Here is a 24,573-nt window from a genome sequence, read left to right on the forward strand (position 1 = left end):
AGTTGGACACAACTGAAGCAGCTTAGCAGCAGCAGCAGATTATGGCCTCCAGGCTCCTCTGTCCATGGGATTTTCCAAGCAAGAATACTGGAGTGAGTTGCCATTCCCTACTCCAGGGGATCTTCCCAACCCAGGGATTGAACCCACATCTTTAGCATCTCTTGCATTGGCCAGTGAATTCTTTACCACTAGTGCCACTTTTAGGTAATCTAGACGAGAAGTAGTTCTGAAGAATGGACAGAAAATAATTTTGTTTGGGATGCATTTTGCTTAAGGTATTTATTACCAAGAAGAATGTCTAATAGATAAATCCATGTAAGAGGGTAAAGGTCAGGGGAGAGGTAAAGCCCAGAACTGGAGACTTAATAGGCTATTCAGTGAGTATACCAAACCTTAACACCAGTGGGGAGACTGATTTGGCAATTTAAGTCAAGAGTAAGTTTTATATAAATCAACAGTGCTAATGCTATGATCTGTATGATTTATGTACCAAACCTTAACACCAATGGGGAGACTGATTTGGCAGTTTAAGTCAAGAGTAAGTTTTATATAAATCAACAGTGCTAATGCTATGATCTGTATGATTTATGTTTAAATCTGATCTTTTCCTTCCTACATGGATTTATCTCTTAGACATTATTTTTGGCTAGACATATAATTGATAAAAAAAAAATCCATTGATACCTTTGAATTTTGGTGCTAGAGAAGACTCTTGGGAGTCCTTTGGACTACAGGGAGATCAAACCAGTCAGTCCTAAAGGAAATCAGCCTTGAATATTCATTGGAAAGTCTGATGCTTAAGCTGGAGATCCAATACTTTGGCTTCCTGATTCCAAAAGCTGACTAATTGGAAAAGACCCAGATCCTGGGAAAGATTGAAGCAAAAGGAGAAGGGAGTGATGGAGGATGAGATGGTTAGATATAGTGTCACCTACTTAATGGACATCCGGTCCCATCACTTCATGGGAAATAGATGGGGAAACAGTGGAAACAGTGCCAGACTTTATTTTTTTGAGCTCCAAAATCACTGCAGATGGTGATTGCAGCCACGAAATTAAAAGATGCTTACTCCTTGAAAGAAAAGTTATGACCAACGTAGATAGCATATTCAAAAGCAGAGACATTACTTTGCTGACTAAGGTCCATCTAGTCAAGGCTATGGTTTTCCCAGTAGTCATGTATGGATGTGAGAGTTGGAATGTGAAGAAGGCTGAGTGCCGAAGAATTGATGCTTTTGAACTGTGGTGTTGGAGACGACTCTTGAGAGGCCCCTGTCTGCAAGGAGATCCAACCAATCCATTCTGAAGGAGATCAGCCCTGGGATTTCCTTGGAAGGAATTATGCTGAAGCTGAAACTCCAGTACTTTGGCCACCTCATGGGAAGAGTTGACTCAATGGAAAAGACTCTGATGCTGGAAGGGATTGGGGGCAGGAGGAGAAGGGGACAGCAGAGGATGAGATGGCTGGATGGCATCACCGACTCGATGGTTGTGAGTCTGAGTGAACTCTGGGAGTTGGTGATGGACAGGGAGGCCTGGCATGCTGCAATTCATGGGGTCCCAAAGAGTCAGACACAACTGAGTGACTGAACTGAACTGAACTTAATGGACATGAATTTGAGCAAACTCTGGGAGATATTGAAGGACAGGGAAGCCCGGTGTGCGCAATACATGGGGTTGCAAAGAATCGTACATGACTTACTGCCTGAACGACACCTGAACTGCTAGTACTTTGCCCTGCACAATGCTATTTCATTCTTCTGTGCCTAGATCTGCTTGCCTCATTTATTTGTCCTTCAAGACTTATCTCCTCCAATGAGTATTCATTGTATCTTCTCCAAACGTATTCTTATTACCCTCCTTATCACTCACCTCCCACCCTTCCTTAGACCTAAGTAGTCATTTCTGATGTCCTTATGGTCCCTTACTACTTTGAATTAAAATGAACTGTTAAGATTTCTCTCTTTGGACTAAGTACCTTAAGGGTGAGGAACTTCACCCAGTAAAGTGAATGAACTTCAGCAACCCATTGTTCGCCCTTCCACCTTCCCTTTATCGTCTTGGGAAATCTGTATGCCTTCCACCATCCCTGCCTCTTGAGAAATCTGTATGCACATCAGGAAGCAACAGTTAGAACTGGACGTGGAACAACAGACTGGTTCCAAATAGGAAAAGGAGTATGTCAATGCTATATCTTGTCACCCTGCTTGTTTAACTTATACGCAGAGTACATCATGAGAAACACCGGGCTGGATGAAGCACAAGCTGGAATCAAGACTGCCAGGAGAAATATCAATAACCTCAGATATGCAGATTACACCACTCTTATGGCAGAAAGTGAAGAAAAACTAAAGAACCTCTTGATGAAAGTGAAAGAGGAGAGTGAAAAAGTTGACTTAAAGCTCAAAATTTAGAAAACTAAGATCATGGCATCTATTCCTGTCAGTTCATGGCAAATAGATGGGGAAACAGTGGAAACAGTGTCAGAGTTTATTTTTGGGGGCTCCAAAATCACTGCAGATGGTGACTGCAGCCATGAAATTAAAATATGGTTGCTCCTTGGAAGAAAAATTATGACCAACCTAGATAGCATATTAAAAAGCAAAAACATTCCTTTGCCAACAAAGGTCTGTCTAATCAAGGCTATGGTTTTTCCACTAGTCCATACATCCATGTATGAATGTGAGTTGGAGTATAAAGAAAGCTGAGTGCTGAAGAATTGATGCTTTTGAACTGTGGTGTTGGAGAAGACTCTTGAGAGTCCCTTGGACTGCAAGGAGATCCAACCAGTCCATCCTAGAGGAGATCAGTCCTGAATATTCATTGGAAGGACTGATGCTGAAGCTGAAACTCCAATACTTTGGCCATCTGATACGAAGAGCTGACTTATTTGAAAAGACCCTGATGCTGGGAAAGATTGAAGGTAGGAGGAGAAGGGGATGACAGACGATGAGATGGTTGGATGGCATCACTGACTCAATGGACATGGGTTTGAGTAGACTCCAGGAGTTGGTGATGGATGGTGAGGCCTGGTGTGCTGCAGTCCATGGAGTGGCAAAGAGTGGGACACAACTGTGTGACTGAAATGAACTGAACTTATCCCTTTATCCATTACTGTTTACATCTTGTCACACCTCTGTTGAAGAGCCTTAAGAGGCTCCTGTTCTTTCTACCAGATAAAAATTTAACTTAGTATAATAAAAGTGTTTTTTGTCATCTGTTCCCTTCCATTCTTCCCAGATTAATTTTCTACCATTCCTTTACATGCTATAGAATCTGTATACATGTTATAGAATCTGATTATCTTTTAAGTATTCCTTTTCATTTTTTGAGACTTAACTTAAGCATCACCTCTGGAAGCTTTCTGGACACCCTAAAACTAAACCTAGTTTTTTAAGCCCTGTATGTATCACTATAATACTTAGATATGTCATTACAGTATAGTATTCTATAGTATTCATCTGTACTGTTACATCTAGCTTCCCTAGTGGCTCAGAGGGTAAAGTGTTTGCCTGCAATGCAGGTAGACCTGGGTTCGATCCCTGGGTCAGGAAGATCCTCTGGAGAAGGAAATGGCAATCCACTCCAGTACCTTTGCCCGGAAAATCCCATGGATGGAGAAGCCGGTAGGCTACAGTCCATGGGGTCACAAAAAGTCAGACATGACTGAGCAATTTCACTTCACTGTTACATTGTACAAATTTTAAAGATAAGATATTTTCATCTCCTCTTTTATAATCTGGTAAATAGTAGATATTACTCAGTACATGTTTGAATGAATGAGTTCATGTGAAATTGAATTTAACTTGGTTGAAGATACCTAACATTTTAATTTTTGACATAGATTATTTGTATTCTTCATAGTGAAGGACAGGGAAACCTAATGTGCTGCAGTTCATGGGGTTGCAAAGAGTTGGACATGACTTAGCAACTGAACAACAATAATTGGTATCCTATATCTTGTTTTAAATTACATACTAAATGTTTTGACATTTAAAGAGTTTGATTCTGTGAGAACATTTTATTTTTATGTATTTTAAAATATTTAAAATTATCGACAGAAAATAAGATACCTTTCTGGTTCTAAATGTTCATAATTTGATAAATAACATTTATTTATTTCCTTTTCTCCATATATTCAAGGCCTATTGTGTAACAGAACCTGTAGCAGGCTCTGATGTAGCTGGTATAAAAACCAAAGCAGAAAAGAAAGGAGATGAGTATATTATTAATGGTCAGAAGATGTGGATAACCAATGGAGGAAAAGCTAATTGGTATGTTGTTTAAAACATCTCTATACATTGTTTCTTCATTATTGCATATTCAGAATCTCCCCCTCTCTCCTTTCCTTTGTTATTAAACCACCACAATTAAGATAAGTTTTATTCAGGGAACTGGATGGTCCATAAAAGATTATAAATAATTGAGTAATTTTCAAAAGTTCTAAGTCCTGAGCTATTTGTTCAAATTGTCTCAGAAGTTTAATTTTAAAATAAAATAAAACAAAAACACCTGCTCTAGTTGAATCTAACTAGGAAAGCTAGAGCTCCATCTACTTGGCTCACTATACCTACTCTCCATTCTCTGCACCAGAACCTCCTTGGAGCCATTCCCCTAAGACTCTGAGGGAAAAAGGAAAGTCACTGGCATAGCACATTTCTCTAATCCTGAGCAATAAGCATTATCTTTTAGAGTGGACAGAATTTTACTTAAAAAAATCTAAAAGGCCCAAGTATGTAAGTTCAAAAATAGTGACATGAATTTCAACAGAATGTCATAAAATCACTTGTATAAATATAAAATGTTGAAGGAAAACATATTTGATAGCACTATTTGTGAAAAAAAAAAAAATGAAAAAAGGGTCAATAGGAATCAACCGTCCAATGTATCTGCCTTTAAGAAGTGAATGTAGTTTCTTGCTGAAGTATAGCGTGAAACAAACAGGAAAAAATGGCAGCAGTCCTAGGAAACACTTTTTAAGACAGGCATTGACAAAATGGAATAAATTCAAAAGCAAGTAAATGTTCTTGATTAGGGTGAAGGCGGAAAACGTGTCCTGTAAAGAATAAAGGAATTAGATTTGTATTGGAAGAATTAAAAAATTTTTGAAATAATGTCTCATACAAAGAAGACTAGGTTCATACATTTGCTTCAGAAAGCCAGTTTAGAATAAATGGGTGAAAGTGAGACAAATGTAGACTATAGCTCAGCATTAAGGACAAGCATTTCAATAGTGGTTCTAATATGTAAGTTGTCATGGGAAAAATGTATTTACTCATCATTACAAGTATGTAAATAGAAACTTACAGAGGAAGTTCTCTGTTGATTGGAATAATGAACTAAAATGGACTATCTTGTCTGCAAAAATTCTGATTCAATATATATATGTGTGCTCTTTCAGCATTATTTTTTGGCAAGAAAAGCATTATTCCTGAGAGTGAGTTTACTGTCTGTGTTAAATATGTCCACCACTTTATGAGTGTTCAGTATTATGGAGTGCTAGATATTGTTGGAGAAGGCAATGGCATCCCAGTCCAGTACTCTTGCCTGGAAAATCCCATGGACGGAAAAGCCTGGTAGGCTACAGTCCATGGGGTCGCTAGGAGTCGGACACGACTGAGCGACCTCACTTTCAATTTTCACTTTCATGCATTGGAGAAGGAAATGGCAACCCACTCCAGTGTTCTTGCCTGGAGAATCCCAGAGACGGGGGAGCCTGGTGGGCTTCCGTCTATGGGGTCGCACAGAGTCGGACACGACTGAAGCAACTTAGCAGCAGCAGCAGATATTGTTATTTTTGAGTTATCATAACATCACCAAGTAATAAAAAAGTGAAGAAATGATTACAATGTAACAAGTGAGAGAAATCCAATAATGGGACTAGAAACTTTCACAACTGTAAGAATTCATTAAGTACAACTCATTATGTAATAAGACAAATTAGGTAAAATGTGAAACTGGAAAAGGAGTTTTTACTATTTTTTTTAAACTATTAAGGAAAACTGTAGAATGAGTGATAGTTTGTTAGTTTTAAGCACAAAAAATAAATTTGTTGTTTAAGGAATTTTAAAAAAATTCTCCTTTTCCAGGCTATTTAGAACATGGGTTACATGGATATTTGGATGTTTTTGCCTTTTCTCCTCATGTTGCATTTTAAAATCTTTCTGGGAAAGAAGTAGATGTGGGTTGAAATACTAGCTCTGCCACATCATAAGATTATGACCTGGGCAAGCTTTTAAATCTTTCTGATGCTTCATTTCTTCTATAAAATGGGAGTAATAATAATTGGGATTGTTGGGAGGATTAACTGAGATGGGAGTCATCATATGTTGTATGTTGTTATCTGCTGATACCATTATCTTTATCATCATGTTTATTAGGTATTTTTTATTGGCTCGTTCTGATCCGGATCCTAAGGCTCCTGCTAGTAAAGGCTTTACTGGCTTTATTGTGGAGGCAGACACCCCAGGAATACAGATTGGAAGAAAGGTAAGTGTGTACTTATAGTGATCAAGGCCTCCAATATTGTTTTAACTATAAATTTAAAAATTACTAATTTCAGTTTCCTTTATTGAAAACATTTTGTTTGTATTAAGTTGCAATAAAAATAAAGCTGCATTTGATGTTATCAGGTAAAATAATCCTTCCTGAAGATTTTTAAGTTGAGAATAGTCGTTTCAAGTCTTTTGAAAGAGTGGCCAAGTTGTATACAATTTGTATACATATACAATTCTTTATGTTTACAGTTTGTCTATATTCTCATTGCTCCTGCTTCTCATGCTGCTTATTAAAAACCAGATTATATTTTTCTCTTAAGAAGGGTCATGGTATCTACAAATTCCTCTCAAATAATTCAACAAATAATGCTAATAGCTAATAGTTATACACACACACAAAACACAGAAATAAAGCAAATGTGCCATAATTGGTGAATCTAGGCAAAGGTATATAGGTATTCATTTTACTCCTTGCAGTTCTTCTGTTGGTTTGAAAATTTTAAAAACAAAACATTGAGGGGAAATAATTTCTTAGCAATTTCTTTTTTCATATATATATATCATTGAAGTATAGTTGATTTATAATGTTGGGTTAATTTCTGCTGTACAGAAGGGTGATTCAGTTATATATATATTTTTCATATTCTTTTCCATTATGGTTTATCACAGGATATTGAATACAGTTCCCTGTGCTATATAGTAGGACCTTGTTGTTTATCCTTTCTGGATATATTAGTTTACATCTGCTAATCCCAAACTCTCAATCCTTCCTCCCTCACCACCCACCTTGGTAACCACAAGTCTGTTCTGTGTGTCTGGGAGTCTGTTTCTGTCTTGTAGATATGTTCATTTGTCTTGTATTTTAGATTGCACATATGTGCTCAGTCACGTCCAACTCTTGTGACCTCCATGGACTATAGCCTGCCAGGCTCCTTAGTCCATAAGATTTTCCAGGCAAGGATACTGGAGTGAGTTGTTATTTCCTACTCCAAGATTCCACATGTAGGGTGATATCATATTGTATTTGCCTTTCTTTTTCTAACTTACTTCACTTAGTAGGATAATCTCTAGGACCATCTAAGTTACTGCAAACAGCATTATTTCATTCTTTTTATGGCTGAGGAACATTCAGTTGTATATATATACTACATCTTCTTTACCCTTTCCTCTGTTGATGGACATTTAGGTTGGGTTCATGTCTCAGCTATTGTATATAGTGCCACTAGAAACTAGGGGTACATGTATCTTTCGAAATTAAAGTTTTGTCTGGGTATATGCCCAGGAGTGGAATTGTTGGATCATATGGTAACCCTATTTTTGTTTTTTTGAAGAACATCCATACTGTTTTCTGGGCTTCCCTGGTGGCTTAGATAATAAAGAATCTGCCTGCAATGCAGGAGACCCAAGTTCAATATCTGGGTCTGGAAGATCTCCTGGAGAAGGGAATGGCTACCCACTCCAGTATTCTTGCCTGGAGAATTCCATGGACAGAGGAGCCTGGTGGGCTATGGGTTGCAAAGAGTTGGACACAACTGAATGACTACCATTTTTGCTTTCATACTGCTTTCCATAGTGGTAGCACCAATTTATATTCCCACCAACAGTGTAAAAGGGTTCCTTTTCTCCACACCCTCTCCAGCATTATTTGTAGACTTTTATTTATTTATTTTTAATTGAAGTATAATTGCTTTACCAAATTTTGTTGTTTTCTGTCAAACCTCAACATGAATCAACCATAGGTATACATATATCCCCTCCCTTTTGAACCTCCTGCCCATCTTCCTCCCCATCCCCCCACCCCTCTAGGGTTGATACAGAGCCCCTGTTTGAGTTTCCTGAGACATACAGCAAATTCCCCTTGGCTATCCATTTTTCATATGGTAATGTAAGTTTCCATGTTACTCTCTGCATACATCTCACCCTCTCCTTCCCTCTCCTCATGTCCATAAGTCTGTTCTCTATGTCTGTTTCTCCACTGCTGCCCTGCAAATGAATTCTTCAGTACCATTTTTCTAGATTCCGTATATATGCATTAGAATATAGTATTTATGTTTCTCTTTCTGACTTATTTCACTCTGTATGATAGGCTGTAGGTTCATCCACCTCATTAGACCTGACTCAAATGCGTTTCTTTTTATGGCTAAATAATGTTCCATTGTGTATATATGTACCACAACTTCTTTATTCATTCATCTGTTGATGGACATCTAGGTTGCTTCCATGTTCTAGCTATTGTGAATAGTGCTGCAATGAACAATGGAATATATGTGTCTTTTTCAGTTCTGGTTTTCTCAGAGTATATGCCTAGGAGTGGGATTGCTGGGTCGTATAGTGGTTTTATTCCTAGTTTTTTAAGGAATCTCCATACCGTTTTCCATAGTAGCTGTGTCAGTTTATTTGTAGACTTTTTAATGATGGCCATTCTGGCCAGTGTGAGGTACCCATTGTAGTTTACATTGCCATTTCTGTAATAATTAGTGATGAAAAGTATCTTTTCATGTCCCTGGCAATTTCTTACCAAGTTAAACATGCACTTACCACATACCCAGCACTCCTAGATATTTATCCAAGAGAAATAAAAACAAGGACCTATGTTTATAGCAGCTTTATTTATAATTACTGAAAACTTGGGAGTGGCAGGGCAGTGAGGGATGCCCATCAGCTGGTGAGCAGATAAAGGATATATGGTACATCCATTTAGGGGAATGCTACTCTGAAATACTGATCAGCAGCAACATGGATGAATCTTAAAAGCACTTTGCTAAGTGAAAAGTCAGACACAGAAGGATCACCTTATTCCATTTATATGACATTCTGGAAAAGGAAAAACTTATGGATGAAATCAGATTGGTGATTTCTTGGGATTGGGAGTAGAGTAAGGGAACTGACTAAGAGAGTACAAAGGAACTTTTAGGCGTGCTATAATATCTTCATTGTGGTGATAGTTAGTACATATACATCTGTCAAAACTATTAGAAATGTGTATGTTAAAAGAGTTAATTTTTCTATATGTAAATTCTATCTCAGAACCCCTAATTCTCAGAGGTGGAGGTAAATATTAATAGAAGTTCAACTTTTACTCAGTACATTCTAGCTCTATTAGTTAAGCTAAAATTAAATGTTCCAAAGCAAATTATGTTAAATGCTTTTACTGACATTTGTGGCAAAAAGATAGTCTTCAAACATACAATGAAATTTGTCTTTGTGGGTAATACGTGCATGTAAACTTTAGACTACTGTTGGTTTTGTTGACGAAAAAAGATGAACAACTTGAGAGCTGTGAGTTAAGTTTTATTTGGGGCAAAATGAGGACTGCAGCCTGTGAGACAGGACCTCAGACAGTTCTGAGAGACAGCTCCAAAGAGGCAGTCAGGGAACGTCAATATATAAGATCTTGGTGAAGGGGGAGTTCAGTGCAATCAAGTGCTTACTTTACAGAGGTTTTCTGCTAGTCCCAAGGAGCTAATGTCACCGTGAAGGGATTTAGTGATTTTTCTAGCCATTCCCTTCTCCATGAGATCTTGACTCAGGGATTAAACCCAGGTCTTCTGTATTGTAGGCAGATTCTTTAATATCTGAGCCACTAGAGGGAAATGGGAAGGAGGAGTGTCTTAAGAGGACTGTTAAGTTTCCCAGGAGACTCTGTGGGATCATGAAATCAGTTCCTGAAAATATCCAACTATCAAAAGAACTGGTAGGTCTTTACCAGGGTTTCCCTGGTAGCTCAGCTGGTAAAGAATCCACCTGCAGTGCAGGAGACCTGGGTTCAATTCCTGGGTCAGGAAGATACCCTGGCAAAGGGATAGGCTACCCAATCCTGTATTCTTGCCTGGAGAGTCCCCATGGGCAGAGGAGCCTGGCGGGCTATAGTCCAGTCCATTCGGTCGTAAAGAGTCGGACATGACTGAATAACTTAGCACACAGCATAAAGACCTGTTCTGCCAGATTCCCTGGAGCACAGAGTGCCTCATTCCACCCTGAACTCCCTGGGGAGGTAAAGTCAGCAGCTGCAGCCCCACAGGGTTCAATCTCTGCAGAGGCAAATGGCGACTGCCCTTGTTGTTCAGTCACTGGCAGATGCTCTCAGCAAGTGCCATTTGTCATTGACAGGTAAGTGACAATTTGTAGTCAACAGTTTCAGAGTTTGTGAAACATTGTTTTAGATGAGAGTTTCACAAACTTTTTTTTTTTCAAAGATATAGCATACACAAGTATTTTAGATTTTGAGGGCCAATTGGTCTCTGTCACAAATACTCAGTTCTACCATTGGAGCAAGAAAGTAGCCACAGAGAATATGTAAATGAATAGGTGTGCCTGTAGTCCTGTAAAGCTATATTTAGAAAATAGGCATTGCAGACCATAGTTTGTCCACCTCCATATAAATAGGCAATTGCAGAAAATCTCAAAGTCTTTAACAGTACTTAAAGCAAGAATTCATGCTAGCTCAAAATATGTTTCATGCTACATATTGTTTTCCTTATTAGGAATTAAATATGGGCCAGCGATGTTCAGATACAAGAGGAATTGTCTTTGAAGATGTGAGAGTGCCTAAGGAAAATGTTTTAATTGGTGAGGGAGCTGGTTTCAAAATTGCAATGGGAGCATTTGATAAAACCAGACCACCAGTAAGTGAGATGGCTTAATAACCTTTATGGGAGTTTTCATTTATTATGTTGAATAGTTTTGTTTTAACATTGTTGCTTGGTCTGTATTTCTTTTTAAATATCTGCTTTTATTAAAGATGGAGGGATTTTTTTCCCTAAGAATTCTTCCACATTCTTGCTGTTACAGAAATTATTTTAGTAAGAGCAAAATTACTATAGTTGTTAGATTTACAAAGAAGCATTTCATATTTAATTTAATCATTCCTGCTGATGTGTACTCATTCCTCTTGCCTCACTCATTAGGAATATTTCCCCTGAGAAGCTTTCCCCTGTTAAACAGAAAGAATGATTTATCTCTAGGCTATGATCCTGTGCCTTGCAAATGCCTTCCATTAACCTTTAATTCACATAAAATATAAATTTAAATGTTTGTCATTTCCCCTGCCCTTTATTGCCTTAAGGTATAAGTCAGCTTCTCTTTGTGCAAACTTTAACTTAGATTTTAGGCAAGTAGCCATTATATGTGTGTTTTAAAGACAACATGAACTTCTGCTTTGTAAAATGTAATGCTAGGTTGCAGCTGCTGCTGTGGGGCTAGCACAGAGAGCTTTGGATGAAGCTACCAAGTATGCCCTGGACAGAAAAACTTTTGGAAAGCTGCTTATAGAGGTAATTATAATACTATACTTGTTCAAATGTAAAACCATTCATTTTCACTTAATATTTGAAAACTATCTTTTAAATAAAAAATAGTTTATTTCTGCTTTGGTAACAAGAAGATAATGTGAAGTAAAAGTGTCAGGGTGGGTTTTAAGAATAGATTTGCATATGTGTGTGTGTGTGTGTGTGTGTGTGTGTGTGTGTGTGTGTAAAAATTTATTTGGCTGCACTAGGTCTTAGTTGCAGCATGTAGGATCTAATTATCTGACCAGGGGTTGAACTCCAGCCCCTTGCACTGGGAACGTGGAGTCTTAGCCACTGGACCACCAGGGAAGTCCCAAGAGTAGATCTTCTGTAGACTCTGCTACTATTAATATCTGTTGTCTGCTTTGGGATTTATGTTAATTAAGAAGAAAAAGAACACCTAATATTTAAGTGCCTGTATTATCTAATTCCACCAGTACACTCTTTTTTGTTTGTACTACAATTTCCATTGGTGAAGTCATTCTGTCATGTCTGACTCTTTGCGACCCCATGGACTGTATCCTACCAGGCTCCTCCGTCCATGGAATTTTCCAGGCAAGAGTACCGGAGTGGGTTGCCATTTCCTTCTCCAGGGGATCTTCCCGACCCAGGGATTGAACCCGGGTCTCCCGCACTGCAGGCAGACGTTTTTACCCTCTGAGCCACCATATTTTATACAGTTTCCATTAAAGACCAGGAAGCTTCAGCTTAGAATAAATAATTTGTCCAAGAACACACAATTTAGAAATCATAGATCCAGGGTTCTACTTCATGCTCTTAATCCGTGTTACTTCTCATGTCTTCTTGTTTATCAAACAATTTTAGTACTATTTATTATTGTTGTTTGTTTTTTGGCCAGGCAGCATGTATCGTGGGATCTTAATTCCCCAACCAGGGATTGAACCTGGGCCCTTGGAGCAATGAAAACTCAGAGTCCTAACCACTGGATTGTCAGGCAGTTCTCAAGAACTTTTTAATCTTACCTTTTCAAACATTTATGCTTCCCCATTGTCTGTATTCTCTTCTATAACTCCTGTAACTATTGATTGCACAGTGGACAGCCCCTATTTCTATCCCTATGTGTCAGTGGTTCTCAAATTATCTGGTATACAATAGGTTTTAATTTCCAGTCAACTGTGTACCATTATTTTTATAAAATAAGAATGTCACAATACTATCAAATTGTTACAAATGCTTACTCTCACTTTGTGTATCATGAACCAGTCCAGTAACAATTTGTGGTCTATAGATGAAACTCGGATTAGTATACTTCTGTATCTCAACCTCAGTTATGTAATTTATTTTTGCTATAATCTAGATAACTTTCTCAGATTTGCTTTTCAGTTTTTTTTTTAACCCTACATATAATCTCCTCTTCAGTCCATTTAATGACTTCTTTCATTTATAGAATTTATGTTTGGTTCTTTTTCATTTCTACCCTTTCTTTTATGGTGGCCTGGTTTTTCAACATAGCTTTTCTTTCTCCTTTTTTTTATCTCTTTAATTATATAAAACTTCAGTTATAGTCACTTTCTGATTTTTTTCTCTGTTATTTCAAGTTCTTAGGGTGGCTAATATTTTGGCCTGCTGCATCTGATCTCTCTGTTATGACCAGTTTTTTCCTGTCTTGATTTTTGCTTATAAGCTTATCTGCAGCAGCATTCATTAGTTTCCTTCAATGCATTGTGGAAGTATTCAAGAGACCAGTTTTCGTACTTTTTTATACTTTTTATCAGGTAGCCCAGAGGTTTCAGCATTGTTAGAGCTGTTTTTTTCACATGAATTTCTCCACTTGTGAAATCCTATACCACAGCTGTATACATTGACTACATGCTTAAAAGAGATTCCTTTTTTAAATCTCCCAGACAGAATCTTGGGCAAGAAATAAGCTTCTTTATGGCCTTCTTGCCTTGATGAGCTGAGACTTTTAGTTCTTCCTTAGGAAAGAGAAGTTCTTATAGGCAGAGAATCTCAATTTCAGCCCCTCATCTTTTTCATCCTCACATGTCTCCTGTTCTGTGTTCATTAAAACTTCAACTCCTATCACATTAGACTCAAATCTCAGTCTGATTTTTTTTCCTTCCCCATGTCATTGCTTCTCAATCAGGATTAAATTTTTGGAGGCCCTTGGAGATTAGTTTCTTTCCTTTAAGTTGTTTTATTTTGCTTTTATTTTTTAAATAACTTTATTTTTGACTGTGTTAGGTCTTTGTTGCCATACTTGCGAGCTTTTCTCTAGTTGCAGTGAGCAACTCTCTTAGTTGTGGTGAGCGGGCTTCTCATTGGAGTGACTTCTCTTGTTGCGTGGCACAGGTTCTGGAATGGAGAGGTTTCAACAGTTGGCACGTGGGCTCAGTAGTTGCAGCTCCTGGGCTCGAAAGCACAGGCCCAATATTTGTGGCACACTTGCTTAGTTGTTCCATGGCATGTGGACTCTACCTGGACCAGGGATTAAACCTATGTCTCCTGCATTAGCAGGCAGATTCTTTACCACTGAGCCACAAGGGAAGCCCCCTTGTTTTGTTTTTAAGTCAAACATTTCTTTGTGTTTAGGGACAAAAAGCGAGTTTATATTAGCTCATTTATGTCACCAGAGCTATATGTATACAGATTAGTGAAATGTGTGTTTATTATTAAGTATTAGTTTAGTTTAATCATAAACAGATAACATCATTTTCAGGTCCTTCTCACCAACTATCTGATATTCTTCTGGCTATTTTCAAGTCAAAATAGAATATTTTATGTTCCTTTTCTTACAGACTCTAAAGATTCTGTTTTGTATTCTTACTATCTGCACAATGATATTTTTGCCTCCATGGGCTCTTACTGTTAAGTATAGAAAGTGTGTTTTTGCTTACTACTTTTCTAAGCTAAACAAAGGAGATATTAAGCTACTGATTTATACATAGCTTTGGTCTGTTACTTCAAAAAAAAAAGATTTTTTTTTTTAGTTTTGTTTTAAGGGACATTATTGAGTGTAGTATTCTAATCATAGCTCTCCTGTTCACTCTCATGTTTATCATTGTTGTCTCTCTTCAAGAGAACACTGTGTCACTATCCTCTAGTGCTTAACTTGCTGTGGGTAAAGAAAACTGACAAAAACAGAGGATGGTACTTTTTCTTATCAAAAAGTAAAACTAGGAACACCGATAACAAATTACAGAATGATAAAATCTCCTAATAGTAGGCAATAACTGCCTACTCCTTTGTCTAGTCAAAATCCTCCATCCAGGTTAAAGTTGGAATAGTTTGGGATGATATGAAAGAATCCCTTATGAGTAACTGTCATTTGCATTGATTATTATTGCTAGCAGGCAATACCTCTTCCCCATGATTTCCATGTCTTGGTGGGAAAATGAATGAGGAGAAATACTATTTGGGACTTGAGACTGAAATAAGATATACTTAGAAAGAAAACTTATATCTCCTTTTTTAACCACTTTATGCTCAAAATTCTTTCAATGTCTTCTCATCACACTCAGATCAAAATCCAGAGTACTTGCAGTGGTCTTCTGTCATCCACAGTGACCTTTTGTTGTTGTTTTTATGTTTATTCCTCCAGTCAGATATCCACTTCCTCATTCATTTCACTAAAGAATGTACCCTTGACTCAGTTCAGTTCAGTTCAGTTGCTCAATCGTGTCTGACTCTTTGCGACCCCATGAATCGCAGCACGCCAGGCCTCCCTGTCCATCACCAACTCCTGGAGTTCACTTAGACTCACATCCATCGAGTCAGTGATGCCATCCAGACATCTCATCCTCTGTTGTCCCCTTCTCCACCTGCCCCGAGTCCCTCCCAGCATCAGAGTCGTTTCCAGTGAGTCAACTCTTCTCATGAGGTGGCCAGAGTACTGGAGCTTCAGCTTTAGCATCATTCCTTCCAAAGAACACCCAGGGCTGATCTCCTTTAGAATGGACTGGTTGGATCTCCTTGCAGTCGAAGGAACTCTCAAGAGTCTTCTCCAACACCACAGTTCAAAAGCATCAATTCTTCGGCGCTCAGCTTTCTTCACAGTCCAACTGTCACATCCATACATGACCACTGGAAAAACCATAGCCTTGACTAGATGGACATTTGTTGGCAAAGTAATGTCTCTGCTTTTGAATATGCTATCTAGGTTGGTCATTACTTTTCTTCCAAAGAGTAAGCGTCTTTTAATTTCATGGCTGCAGTCACCATCTGCAGTGATTTTATAGCCCAAAGAAGTAACGTCTATTTCCACTGTTTCCCCATCTATTTCCCATGAAATGATGGGACCAGGTGCCATGATCTTCGTTTTCTGAATGTTGAGCTTTAAGCCAACTTTTTCACTCTCCTCTTTCATTTTCATCAAGAGGCTTTTTAGTTCCTCTTCTTTTTTTGACATAATGGTGGTGTCATCTGCATATCTGAGGTTATTGATATTTCTCCCTGCAATCTTGATTCCAGCTTTTGCTTCATCCAGCCCAGCGTTTCTCATGATGTACTCTGCATATGAGTTAAATAAGCAGGGTGACAATATACAGCCTTGATGTATTCCTTTTCCTATTTGGAACCAGTCTGTTGTTCCACGTCCAGTTCTAACTGTTGCTTCCTGACCTGCATACAGGTTTCTCAAGAGGCAGGTCAGGTGGTCTGGTTGATTACCTTGTGTAGAGTAACACCTGAAACATTTGATATAATGATGACTGTGACTGATGCATGTGTGCTTAGTCGTGTCTGACTCTTTGTGATGCCATGGATGGTAGCCTGCCAGGCTCTTCTGTCCATGGGATTTTCCAGGCAAGAATACTGGAGTGGGTTGCCATTTCCTACTCCAGGGCATCTTCCCAACCCAGAGATCGAACCTGTATCTCTTGTGTCTGCCGCATTGGCAGGCTGATTCTTTACCACTTAGTGCCACCTGGGAAGATCGCCCTTTTTTTCTTCATAGCTCTTAGCACTGCCCAACATTATACCATGGACGCGTTTATCTGCTACCTTTCTTACTGCCTCACTAGAATGTAAGCTCCGCACAAGTAGTAAATTTCTGTTTTGGAAACCTTTATACTTCTAGCACTTATGATATGTTTTGCACTGTGAACTTCTCAACAAATAGTACTGCATGCATTAATTCATTCAATCCTTGAGGAAGGCCTGAATTGCCATAAACTTCCATCTTACAACTGCCTTTGTTATGTCCCATAGATTTTGGAACATTATGTTTCTGTTTTCATTTGTCTCCAGGTATTTTTTTAAATTTCCTCTTTGATTTCTTAAGAGATCCATTGTTTTTCTTTTATAAATAGCATGTTGTTTACATTCCACATTTTTCATGTGTTTTGCAGGATTGTTTCTGTTGTTGATATATAGTTTCTACCACTGTGGTCAGAAAAGACATTTGACATGATTTCAACCTTATTACCTTTATTAAGACTTTTTTTTGTGGTCTGACATGTTATCTATCATGTAGAATGTTTCATTAACTCTTTAAATAGAATGTGTACTCTGCTATTTTGGGGTCATGAATATATTTTTCCAAAGTTGTAAGCATACTTCATATTTGAAACTTTCACATATCAAGGTATGGTGGACATAGTTCCATCCTATAACATATCTTGGCCATATGACTCACAGGTAACTTACTGTCTCCTATTGAAAATATTTACATAAGTCTCCTATTTGATTAGGCCTCCCTGGTGGCTCAGATGGTAAAGAAACTGCCTGCAATGCAAGAGACCTATGTTTGATTCCTTGGTTGGCAACGTTCTCTGGAGAAGGACATGGCATCCCACTCCAGTATTCTTGCCTGGAGAATGCCATGGACCGACGAGCCTGGTGGGCTACAGTGCATGCGGTCACAAAGAGTCAGACACAACTGAGTGACTAACACTTTCCCTGTTTGATTATGAACCTCTAGAGGATAAAAAACATCTTTTATTTGTCCTTATCATTTTCCCATCAGCACCTGATAACAGTGCCACATTATTTTTCACTGTCTATTGCAATTTTCTTTTAAAAATCCCAGGAGCTCTCAGAAGGATCCATATAATTTTTGTGGTTTTTTTTTTTTTTATCAAAAATGTATAACCTCATTCCAATCCTGAGAAAACATCATGCAAACCCAATCTACGGGACATTCTACAAAATATAACCAATTAGTATTCTTCACAAGTGCACAATGGTCATGAAAGAGAAGGAAACACTGAGGAATCTTAACAGCTTTGGAAAGACTAGGAATAAATAACAATTAAATTCAGTTGGAATCCTGGATGCAATCTTACAACAGAGAAAGGACATTGGTGGAAAACTTGGCCAAATTTCAATAAAGTATATAGTTTCAGTTCAGTTCAGTTCAGTCGCTCAGTCGTGTCCAACTCTTTGGGACCCCATGAATTGCAGCACGCCAGGCCTCCCTATCCATCACCAACTCAGGAGTTCACTCCAACCCGGAGTTCACTCAGACTTGCGTCCATCGAGTCCGTGATGCCATCCAGCCATCTTATCCATCCCCTGTCGTCCCCTTCTTCTCCTGCTCCCAATCCCTCCCAGCATCAGAGTCTTTTCCAATGAGTTAACTCTTCACATCAGGTGGCCAAAGTACTGGAGTTTCAGCTTTAGCATCATTCCTTCCAAAGAAATCCCAGGGTTGATCTCCTTCAGAATGGACTGGTTGGATCTCCTTGCTGTCCAAGGGACTCTCAAGAGTCTTCGCCTGCACCACAGTTCAAAAGCATCAATTCTTCGGCGCTCAGCTTTCTTCACAGTCCAGCTCTCACATCCATACATGACTACCGGAAAAACCATAGCCTTAACTAGGCAGACCTTAGTTGGCAAAGTAATGTCTCTGCTTTTGAACATGCTATCTAGGTTGGTCATAACTTTTCTTCCAAGGAGTAAGCGTCTTTTAATTTCATGGCTTCAGTCACCATCTGCAGTGATTTTGGAGCCCAAAAAATAAAGTCTGACACTGTTTCCACTGTTTGTCCATCTATTTCCCATGAAGTGATGGGACCAGATGCCATGATCTTCATTTTCTGAATGTTGAGCTTTAAGCCAAATTTTTCACTCTCCTCTTTCACTTTCATCAAAAGGCTTTTTAGTTCCTCTTCACTTTCTGCCATAAGGGTATATAGTTTAGATGATAATATTTTACCAATGTTAATTATACTACGGTTTTGTAATATGTTACCACTGGAGGAAGCAGAGTGTAACTTTTTAAGTCTAAAATTAGTTTTTAAAGTTAAAAAAAGTTTCAGGGGAAATAATTTTAAATTATTCAATAAATACCTTAAACTTTTTTCTGTTTAATTCTAGCACCAAGGAATATCATTTTTGCTGGCTGAAATGGCAATGAAAGTTGAACTAGCTAGATTGAGTTACCAGAGAGCAGCTTGGGAAGTTGATTCTGGTCACCGAAATACCTATTATGCCTCTATTGCAAAGGCATTTGCTGGAGATATCGCAAATCAGTTAGCTTCTGATGCTGTTCAGATTTTTGGAGGCAATGGATTTAATACCGAATATCCTGTAGAAAAATTAATGAGGGATGCCAAGATCTATCAGGTAATGTTAAAAATGATTATGGTTGATTTTTAAGAAACATAATATTCATAAATCAGATCTCTGATTATTTAAAGATTTTATGTCACAGGTAATAATAAATCATCATAATAAGTGTGGCTGTGAGCCTAAATTTTTAGAACTAATTAACACAAAGAAGAATGTTACTTTGAAGTAAATGCCTTGAGTGAGCAAGATAACTTAACAAAGCAAATTACTTTTGCAAAGTAATTACAAAGTAATTACTTAACAAAGCAAATAGTGTAGACATGTAGATTTATCTGAATAACCCTTCTTTGATTCTTAACATCCTAGCTAATTGTAACCCACTCTTTGCTCTCCTAAAAGTTTACATATCATGTAAATTAATTAAATTATTTTATTTTGAATCTTACAACTCTTGAGGTCATATTTGGGAGGTAAAAAAACATGAAGAGAATGTGATATGACTCTGTCTTCTAAATTAAATTGATGGTTAAGGAAACTTAGTGATAGTAGTGAAGAGATAGTAGTGATTTAGTAAATAAGATATAAATGCTCATGCCACATGTATCTTAAGTATTTATAAGCCATGCTTCTCAATATCTCCTCCATTACTTCCCTCAACCCCCAGGAAATTATTTGACAAATCTAGTCATTTAAAATCCAGAGGTAGAATCATAGAATGTTAAAGAAAGAAATTTAGACAACAGCCCCTCAATTCAGAGAAGGTGATGGCACCCTACTCCAGTACTCTTGCCTGGAAAATCCCATGGACAGAGGAGCCTGGTAGGCTGTGGTCGGTCCACGGGGTCACGAAGAATTGGACACGACTGAGCGACTTCCCTTTCACTTTTCACTTTCATGCATTGGAGAAGGAATTGGCAACCCACTCCAGTGTTCTTGCCTGGAGAATCCCAGGGATGAGGGAGCCTGGTGGGCTGCCGTCTATGGGGTCACACAGAGTCGGACATGACTGAGGTGACTTAGCAGCAGCAGAAGCCCCTCAATTTAGATTTGAAAAAACTGAGGACCATAATTTGTGCCTTATCTAAAGTTCCAAGTTTATTTGATAATGCTCTCCCTTCCCTGGAGCCTATAATTATTACCTTTTTACTTTTCTCTGGCATCTGAACAAATAGTTAGAAGTTTAAACTGGAAGTGAGGGCTGTCTTCTAGGAATACTTAACTGAACAAAACAAATCCTTCCAGGATCTTTTTTCATTAGCAACTCAGTTCCTTAGGAACAAAAGTAAAAATCAGGTTTGAGAGTAAGAATAGGAAATGACTGAAGGTGACAACTAGCTAAAACAGCTCAAAAAAGTTGGTTAAATATTTCAGCAACATTAAACATTAGATTTCCCAAATACTTTTTGAAAGTCAATATCCTTTTAAGACTGTCCTCCAAAATTTTGGTAGAGTTCTTATAACAATTTTAACTAATCTTTAGAGAATTATGTATTTTCATGGTTTTCAGAAAATCAGGTTTCAGAATCACTGTAGATTTTAGACCATATGTGTGGTTTGATTCAGTTTAGTATTGGAATGGAGTTTAGAGTACTGCCTAAAGTTCTGAGGACTTACACATGAACTATATTTAACCTACTTTTTTTTTCTTCCAGATTTATGAAGGTACAGCACAAATTCAAAGGCTTATTATAGCCCGTGAACACATTGGCAAGTATAAAAAGTAACCAGATCACCGTGTTAATAATTCTTGAGTAATTAAAATAAGATCTACTATTTAAACTCCAGGAAAGAGGAAGGGCTTTAAGGTTTTTTCTTTTTTCCAGTGAAAATTTTAACATGAATTCTCTTGTACTAAACCTGTATAACTGATTCTAATAGTATTCAGTTGGCCAAAAAGTTTGTTTGGGTTTTTCTGTAATGTTATGAAAAAACCGAGTGAACTTTTGGGCCAACCCAAGTTTTCTACTTTTGTTTAACTTTATGACTTGCCTTTTCTATAATGCATTTGATTTTATTAAAGTTATGTGTTTTCCTTTAGTTCCATTGTACCTGAATTACATTAACCTAGAAAAATACATTTAGTTTGTTGTTTGAACCTCTGAAAATTAGAGCAACAGAAATTTCTTGGAATTTCAGTGGTTTTCCAAAGACAGAAAAGAAGGTTTATAAAGTATTCAGAATGTTCCAAAATTTACATTGAGAAAATATTCTAGGATTTAAATAACTTGTCAGTGACTTTGTAGACTTAATGGTCTTATATTAGAGGAATTAATTTTACTGCAATTTGGAAAGCATTTGGTTTCTCTTTTGTATAGTAATAATCAAAAATTTGATGTTCATATTCTCCTTTTAAACAGTGACCAGAAGTTACATAGAAGTTTTTAATTTTGAACCCACATAATTCTGAGCCCACATTTCACTTGCCTTATTTTTAAAAAATCAATACAGTTTCCCTTAAATTATTTTTATATGACTCTGTTGGTCTATGGTTAACCTTTGGTGTGTTGTGTACAATCTGATTTCATGCACATACATTCTAAAAATAAACTTAAATTTGTTCTGTGTTATGTATCTGTTCAATTTGTGTATGTGTGTATTCTTTTCAAAAAGTCTTATTATTTCATGTAATAGTGTATACTTGACTTATTTACTATGATGGGAAGAAAATTCATGTTTTGATTTTGAATTATATAAAGTTAGCTGTCCATATTTTCATTAGATTGCATTATTAGATACCACAGAAAATATCAAGATGGACTAATGAAAGGACCAAATGTGAATTTACTATTTGTTTGTAATTCTAAATGTTGAATACCGCTAAAATATGTTATACCAGATGATATTTCTTATGTCACTTATTTTCCAGTTCTGATACCAACTGGGCATCCACAGTTCAATCTTATTCTGACAATAATGCAGAACAGTTAGCATCAGACTCCACAGGTTTAAGAACTCTGGCCCACTCTGCCTGAAGTGGTAGCTCACTTTCAACACCACTTGTAAATCCTGGATCCCCAGGCTACCCACACTTCTGTCCACTTTGGTTACAAATTTGTGTATTCCATGTCCCTGCCCTCAGGTTTGATAATTTTCAAGAATGACTCAGAACTCAGATAAAACACACTTACTGGTTTATTACAGAGGAGGAAATGCAAAGAGCAAGGTATAAGGAGAGACCCCGGGGTTTCATAACTTCTCCCAATGCACCACCCCTCCAGTACTTCAGTGTGTTCCTTGGAAGCAAAGTTCAGTGTGTAATCTGGAAACTCCTGAATCTCATCATTCAAGTTTTTATGGAGAATCTTCAGCCTTCCTCTCCTCCCCAGATGTCAGGTGGGGCTGAAATTCCCACCTGCATTAGTCAGCTAAGGTCGCTGTAACAAAATGCCACAGACTGGGTGGCTTAAACAACAGAAAATTTTTTTCTCACACTTCTGGAGGCTAGAAGTCTAAGACCAAGGTACCATCTCGGTTGGTTTCTGGTGAGGCCTCTCATCCTGGTTTGTGTAATACGCTGCTACCTTCTCATTGTGTTCTCACTGGCCTCATGTCTGTGCGCAGCTGTAGGGAGACAGCAGCCACTGGTGTCTCTTCTTCTTAAAGAACACCAGCTTTATTAGATTAAAACCATACCTTTATGACCTCATTTAACTTTCATTACTTCTCTGAAGTCCAAAGCTTCAAATATGCTCACATGAGAATGGTTAAGGGCTTCAGCATATGTTGGATGGCAGGGGGGAGGTGTGCTGTGGGCAGCATTCTAGACCACAACAGTACCCTCTAATTACTTGGTCTTTTTGGTGATCAGCCCCATCCTGAGCATCTTTAGGGGTCCCACACTGTCACCTCATTAGCATAACTCTACTTTGATCTTTTGAAAGAAGCTCATTAGGAATAATATAACATACTTCTGTTGCTTAGGAAATTCCAAGCAATTGATGAACTTAGAGCAGGCATGACCAAATATTGGGGAAAAAAACAGAAAGGGAAGCAGGACCTTATGGTCCTTACCCACCACCACCCCCACTTCCCCATGTCTTTTGCCTGCCTGTTGTCTGTGGGAAACTTTAGCCGAAGAAAAAGTTTATTTAATCAGAGAAGTGAGAAAACGCAGAAGCAAAGACAAGCAGTCAAACAGGACAGAACAGTAACTGTTTAATCAGTGAGCAAAGTCAAGAACATTTAGTTCCTCCTCCAAAGCTATGGAAAGTATTCTGAGCCATATCCTGTGAACTGTAATATAGAGTCTGAAAGCCCCACCAGGTGAAAGAACTTAACTACAAAATGACCAGACTGTAGCCATGACTTAAGCTGCCACAATTCTGAGAATTTGTCTCAAGGAAATAGAAATAAAGTGACCCTGGAACTGAAGATTAACTGTATTTAAAGCAATCAAGATGACACTGGTCAGATCACCACATGACCAATTTCAAGATGACTGTCAGAGCTAACTGCTGTTTCTACATGTGGCCCTCTCTGTCTAGAAAATCTCTTTCTCCCTGATTGTCAGGTTGTGGTGAGTCGGGCTTTATATGTGTCTCCCTCCTCCTTGCCCCCACCCGCAGCCATTTCCAGCATCCAAAATAAAGCAAACATTCCACAAAACTTGCTTCTTTTTTTTTCTTGTTTTTAGATGATTAAAAAAAAACTTTTTAATTTTGTACTGGGGTATAGTTGATTAACAATGTTGTGATAGTTTCAGGTGAACAGTGAAGGGACTCAGCCATATATATACATGTATCCATTCTCCCCCAAACTCCTCTCCCATCCAGGCTGCCACATAACATAGAGCAGAGTTCCATGTGCTATACCCTAGGTCTTTATTTGTTATCCACTTTAAATACAGCATTGTGTGCATGTCCATCCCTAACTCCCTAACGGTCCCTTCCTCCTGGCACCTGTAAGTTCATTCTTGAAGTCTGAGTCTGTTTTACAAGTAAGTTCATCTGTATCATTTCTTTTAGATTCTGCATAGAAGGATGTCATACACTATATTTTTCCTTCTCTGTATTACTTACTTCCCTTAGTATGACATTCTCTAGGTCCATCTATGTCGCTACAAATGGCATTATTTCATTCTTTTTAATGGCTGAGTAAAATTCCATTGTATATGTATATATCACACCTTATCCATTCCTCTGTTGATGGACATTTAGGTTGCTTCCACGTGTTGGCTATTGTAAACAGTGCTGCAGTGAACATTGGGGTGCGTGGTCTTTTCGGATCATGTTTTCTCTGGATATATGCCCCAGAATGGGAATACAGGGTCATATGGTTAGCTTTATTTTTAGTTTTATAAAGAACCTCCATACTGTT

At 38.0% G+C, this 24,573-nt stretch overlaps 1 protein-coding gene across 2 annotated transcripts in view; it reads left to right on the forward strand.

Annotated features, from left to right (window-relative positions):
- Window positions 1-21,837, forward strand: part of LOC102179380 (medium-chain specific acyl-CoA dehydrogenase, mitochondrial) — a 39,952-nt gene extending 18,115 nt beyond the window's left edge. Inside the window, exons 7-12 of one of the 2 annotated variants that reach the window (XM_018045545.1) lie at window positions 4,143-4,273; window positions 6,380-6,488; window positions 10,981-11,121; window positions 11,674-11,769; window positions 19,063-19,311; window positions 20,910-21,837. In XM_018045545.1, coding sequence (XP_017901034.1) covers window positions 4,143-4,273; window positions 6,380-6,488; window positions 10,981-11,121; window positions 11,674-11,769; window positions 19,063-19,311; window positions 20,910-20,981 — 798 coding nt within the window. In that variant the 3' untranslated portion in view covers window positions 20,982-21,837. The remainder of the gene's footprint in view (window positions 1-4,142; window positions 4,274-6,379; window positions 6,489-10,980; window positions 11,122-11,673; window positions 11,770-19,062; window positions 19,312-20,909) is intronic. The other variant, XM_018045548.1, reaches the window with a different exon arrangement.

Source organism: Capra hircus, chromosome 3, assembly GCF_001704415.2.
Source record: "Capra hircus breed San Clemente chromosome 3, ASM170441v1, whole genome shotgun sequence".
Lineage (NCBI taxonomy): Eukaryota > Metazoa > Chordata > Mammalia > Artiodactyla > Bovidae > Capra > Capra hircus.